The 6,000-nt window shown below is 38.1% G+C and overlaps 1 protein-coding gene across 1 annotated transcript in view; it reads left to right on the top strand.

Moving 5' to 3' along the window:
- Window positions 1–551: 551 nt before the first annotated feature.
- Window positions 552–6,000, top strand: part of LOC138851071 (bifunctional peptidase and (3S)-lysyl hydroxylase Jmjd7-like) — a 222,380-nt gene continuing 216,931 nt past the window's right edge. The window contains exon 1 of the mRNA XM_070104765.1: window positions 552–688. Within this exon, the coding sequence (XP_069960866.1) occupies window position 688 (1 nt within the window). The 5' untranslated portion in view covers window positions 552–687. The remainder of the gene's footprint in view (window positions 689–6,000) is intronic.

Here is a 6,000-nt window from a genome sequence, read left to right as displayed (position 1 = left end):
CTGTTTATAAATTCAAGTCTCTACTCAAAGATCACTTACTCACCCAAAACCAAATAAATACTGAATGAACCTTATAAATTGTATATCTTAAATGTTTCTCACAATTATATCACATAAATGTTAAACCTAAAACCCAATCTAACTTTATTATTTTTTAAATACACTACCTAACAGAATCCTTCATATGACCTGTCTTTGTAATACTCACTTGTGCTTTATAGTAATCTGTTTACATTAATGTTTTATCACTGACTTCATCATTGCTTAATTAATCTTAAGTTAATTTTAAGCCAGCCCGTAATGCTATGCATAGTATAAGTGGCTTTGGCATACTGCTCTTATCTGTATTTTTTTGTACCTCTGTATGTGTGCACAAATTTATAATAAATAAATAAATAAATAAATACCCATCCTGTGGGCGGTAGTCAAAAGATTACAGAGGTACATAATTGGTCCAGGGACTGGACTCCAAAGTTTTGATAGCTGAGCAAGTTACAGAGGTAATGAATTCACAATTTACAAAGGTAATGAACTCACAAATTACGAAGGTAATGAACTCCGGGTAGGTCTAGTTCTCTCATCTCCCAGCCTCGGGCAACAATTTTTCCTGGTAGCGCCAAGAAGCCGGGTTCGATACGGCTTAAGCTGTCAGTGGCCCTGATAAACCCAACAAAGAAAGAAAAAAGAAGTAAGTGTATTTAAGTACAATTACATCTAAATGCAGTTACAAAACAATTATCATATATAATAATGTGTGTGTAGATTATCCACGATAAAGAAACACAGACAAAGTAACTTGCTTCCAGTGGATTTAAATAACTGTTGGTGGATTATTATTATTATTATTACAATCAAGGGGGAAGCGCTAAACCCGGAGGATTATACAGCGCCTGGGGGGGATGTGGAAGGCATTCAGGCTTAATTCGGGGAACTGGAGCATAGATCCAATTCCCTAAATCAAGAGCCCCTCACCAACATCAAGGAACCTTCCTTGAGGGGAATTCTAGTACTACAAGTACACATAAATACACTTATATAAATTATCATACATAACACCATATATTATTGTAATTATTATCGTAACCACCATCACCCAGGATAACCCAATAAAGTCAAAGTATTGCCATTGTGGTCCTTGAGTTGTTTAGTTGTCAGTGGCTCTTACAATATTATTATTATAATCAAGGGGAAGCGCTAAACCCGTAGGATTATGCAGCGAGTGGCTCTTACAATGCCTAGAAGCTGTCACTATGCCTGGAGGGGGTTTCTGGGGCAACACTCCTGCAGCCTGGTCCATGACCAGGCCTCATGGTGGATCAGAGCCTGATCAACCAGGCTGTTACTGTTGGCCGCACATAGACCAACATTGGACCCACAGACCGGCTGGTCATGGACTGTTACTTTAGGTGCCTGTCTAGTACCTTCTTGAAGACAGTCAGGGGTCTGTTGGTAATCCCCCTTATTTATGCTGGGAGGCAGTTGAACAGTCTTGGGCCCCTGACACTTATGATCTTTTAGTGTATATTATCATAGATCTTATTCACCTGTGTTCCAGGGAATACTAGTCATTTAGGTACTTTATTGTACTTATACGTACCATTAAAGTTCTCTGTATATTCTCCTGAGCTGTAATTTCTCCTGCCTTGAAGGGGGCAGTTGTATATAGCAGTTTGCTAGCAGATGATGTACATACATTATTGTGATCATTAAAAGTGATATCCTCTGACATTATCACTCCCAGGTCCTTCACATAACTTTTTAGCTCTATTGTGGAGTTGGAATTTGTTTTATGTACTCCAAACCAATTTTTATTTCCTCAAGTTTTCCATAGTGGAGTAATTGAAATTTGTTTTCAATGAACTTCATATTGTTTTCTGAGGATCATGAAAAGACCTGGTTTACATCCACTTGGAGGCTTACAATGTCCTCGAAGGATGATACTGTTGTGCAAATTCTGGTATCATAACCAAAGGACATGGTGCTGTGGCTTACATCTGTCAGATTTGAGGATGAGGAACAGGATGGGAGCAAGTACTGTGCCTTGTGGAACTGAGCTTTTCACTGTAGCCACCTCTGACTTTACTTTACTCTATTTACTGTTACACTTTGTGTTCTATTTGATAGGAAGTTATAGTCATCTACCCACTTTTCCTATTACTTCTTTTTCACTCGTTTTGTGTGCTGTTACGCCATGATCACACATGTCGAAGGCTTTCACAAAGTTGTCTTATGCATGTGCATTATGGTTGTTGTCCAGTGCATCCAAGACCATGTCATAGTGGTCTAGTAGTTGTGAGAGTCAGTAGCAACCTTCTCTGAACCCATGTTGCCCTGGGCGGTGCAATTGATGAGTATCCAAGTGGTTGGTGATATTGCTGCTTAAATCCTGTCAAAGATTTTTATGATGTGGGACATAGATGTTGTCAGTCATGTTGAAATAAGTTGTTTTTATATATGTATCATTCACTTTAAAACTTGAGAATACAACTCTATAATGCTAATGCTAATATAAGATATTTTGTGGAAACGTGCAACACAGCACAAGCATCACACACTGAATAAATATGCATTTGTTTTCACTTTTAATTCATATAAATGCCTGATAACATGGGATACAGTCAGTGCATTGAAAGAAGAAAAAACAAATAGAAAAAATAACAAAGATAAAAAAGGAACAAGAGATAGGTGATGTTTGGATTGTCAAAGAGTTAATATGTATTGGTATATGTAAATCGTTGGAGATAGTAGGTTAAAACTGGTAGTCGGTTTTACAAAACTCAACATTTAGGCAGCAGGCAAAATAGGTGGTGACACTAGTACAGGAGCATAAATGTTTGTTAGGTCAGGTAAACAGGCTACAATTATTTAACCCGTAAACGGTCCAAGCAGATCTACGTTCACATGTGTAGTGCTCCAAAAGTAGATCTACGTTTTTTTTTTTTGTTTTAATATTTTCAAATATAACAAAAAAAATGAAATCAAAGTTTTTTTACACGTTTTCAAATGTAAAAAAAAGAAAAAGAAGAGCTACGTTTTTTTACATACTATCAAATGTTGAAAAAATGTATATATAGATTTGGACAGTTTACGGGTTAATCATTTAAAGCAAAAATTACATGAAGTTTAGGAGATATTTTTAACAAGAATTCTAGAGCAATTGGATGATAAAGAGCTTTCTGCATCCTCAGTTAGTGGGTTCCATTTTTTGAGACCTTAATTTTCATGGAGCTTCCAAACAGTAGTTTGTTGGATTATGTATTGGTAGATAAAAGACTGTTGAGTAGACTTCAGGATGTACATGTTTATAGAGGGGCCACAGATATATCAGATCACTTTCTAGTTGTAGCTACACTGAGAGTAAAAGGTAGATGGGATACAAGGAGAATAGAAGCATCAGGGAAGAGAGAGGTGAAGGTTTATAAACTAAAAGAGGAGGCAGTTAGGGTAAGATATAAACAGCTATTGGAGGATAGATGGGCTAATGAGAGCATAGGCAATGGGGTCGAAGAGGTATGGGGTAGGTTTAAAAATGTAGTGTTAGAGTGTTCAGCAGAAGTTTGTGGTTACAGGAAAGTGGGTGCAGGAGGGAAGAGGAGCAATTGATGGAATGATGATGTGAAGAGAGTAGTAAGGGAGAAAAAGTTAGCATGTGAGAGGTTTTTACAAAGTAGAAGTGATGCAAGGAGGGAAGAGTATATGGAGAAAAAGAGAGAGGTTAAAAGAGTGGTGATGCAATGTAAAAAGAGAGCAAATGAGAGAGTGGGTGAGATGTTATCAACAAATTTTGTTGAAAATAAGAAAAAGTTTTGGAGTGAGATTAATAAGTTAAGAAAGCCTAGAGAACAAATGGATTTGTCAGTTAAAAATAGGAGAGGAGAGTTATTAAATGGAGAGTTAGAGGTATTGGGAAGATGGAGGGAATATTTTGAGGAACTGTTAAATGTTGATGAAGATAGGGAAGCTGTGATTTCATGTATAAGGCAAGGAGGAACAACATCTTGTAGGAGTGAGGAAGAGCCAGTTGTGAGTGTGGGGGAAGTTCGTGAGGCAGTAGGTAAAATGAAAGGGGGTAAGGCAGCCGGGATTGATGGGATAAAGATAGAAATGTTAAAAGCAGGTGGGGATATAGTTTTGGAGTGGTTGGTGCAATTATTTAATAAATGTATGGAAGAGGGTAAGGTACCTAAGGATTGGCAGAGAGCATGCATAGTTCCTTTGTATAAAGGCAAAGGGGATAAAAGAGAGTGCAAAAATTATAGGGGGATAAGTCTGTTGAGTATACCTGGTAAAGCGTATGGTAGAGTTATTATTGAAAGAATTAAGAGTAAGACGGAGAATAGGATAGCAGATGAACAAGGAGGCTTTAGGAAAGGTAGAGGGTGTGTGGACCAGGTGTTTACAGTGAAACATATAAGTGAACAGTATTTAGATAAGGCTAAAGAGGTCTTTGTGGCATTTATGGATTTGGAAAAGGCGTATGACAGGGTGGATAGGGGATCAATGTGGCAGATGTTGCAGGTGTATGGTGTAGGAGGTAGGTTACTGAAAGCAGTGAAGAGTTTTTACGAGGATAGTGAGGCTCAAGTTAGAGTATGTAGGAAAGAGGGAAATTATTTCCCAGTAAAAGTAGGCCTTAGACAAGGATGTGTGATGTCACCGTGGTTGTTTAATATATTTATAGATGGGGTTGTAAGAGAAGTAAATGCGAGGGTCTTGGCAAGAGGCGTGGAGTTAAAAGATAAAGAATCACACATAAAGTGGGAGTTGTCACAGTTGCTCTTTGCTGATGACACTGTGCTCTTGGGAGATTCTGAAGAGAAGTTGCAGAGATTGGTGGATGAATTTGGTAGGGTGTGCAAAAGAAGAAAATTGAAAGTGAATACAGGAAAGAGTAAGGTTATGAGGATAACAAAAAGATTAGGTGATGAAAGATTGGATATCAGATTGGAGGGAGAGAGTATGGAGGAGGTGAATGTATTCAGATATTTGGGAGTGGACGTGTCAGCGGATGGGTCTATGAAAGATGAGGTGAATCATAGAATTGATGAGGGGAAAAGGGTGAGTGGTGCACTTAGGAGTTTGTGGAGACAAAGAACTTTGTCCTTGGAGGCAAAGAGGGAAATGTATGAGAGTATAATTTTACCAACGCTCTTATATGGGTGTGAAGCATGGGTGATGAATTTTGCAGTGAGAACGTTTAAAGGCCATATATCGAACTTTATTAATGATAAAATAAGTAATATAAACTCAAATACCACTTTGAGTACAGCAACAGATCCTACATTTATTCATCTTCAACAATGTACAAAAAAAAAAAAAAAAAAAATTGAAAAATAAAGAAAAACACTAATTCTGATTTAACCTTAAGTGCAGGTAACATCTTAATGAATCTGATATTTCATTTCCTTGCTTTCAGTCCTGCAAAATCATCTATCACATCATTAAAATCAATGACTTCCCTATGTAGGCCTATTTGTACTGTGTAATCCTGTAATAGGCTATATAGAAATGAAGAATTTTTCTCTTAGGTTGCTGCAGTATGGTTTTGGTCATTAGTGTTACCTTCTTTAGAGGCTCTATGTTGTCACCCCTTAAATGGTGTCACCCGGGGCGGCCTGCCTCCCTTTACGATGCCCCTGGTCTGATCTGCTCCATAACAAACTTCATTATATTAAACCGAGTATAGGTTTCTGGCCATCTTCTTGTCATCACTGTTGAGGGTGGGAGACTACTCTCTCCCGTCTTTCACATCAGCCACACTTGTCGTATTCACAGGTATCTCATGTTCCTCTCTGTGAGAATTGTCAGGTTCCAGTATGTTAGCCACATTCTGTTGGATTGCCCACTCTATCAATGAGCACGCAGAATTTGCCTCCAACGTCGTCTCCGCTCTGCTGCCCTTTCTTTACCTTCCCTTCATGCTGATGGACCCTCCTTTAATCCACTAATCCACACTCTCTCGTTGACTTTTTGACAGCAACTGATTTACTACACAAACTC

Source organism: Cherax quadricarinatus, chromosome 94, assembly GCF_038502225.1.
Source record: "Cherax quadricarinatus isolate ZL_2023a chromosome 94, ASM3850222v1, whole genome shotgun sequence".
NCBI classification, from domain to species: domain Eukaryota; kingdom Metazoa; phylum Arthropoda; class Malacostraca; order Decapoda; family Parastacidae; genus Cherax; species Cherax quadricarinatus.
This window is presented reverse-complemented; position numbering and strand designations above follow the sequence as displayed.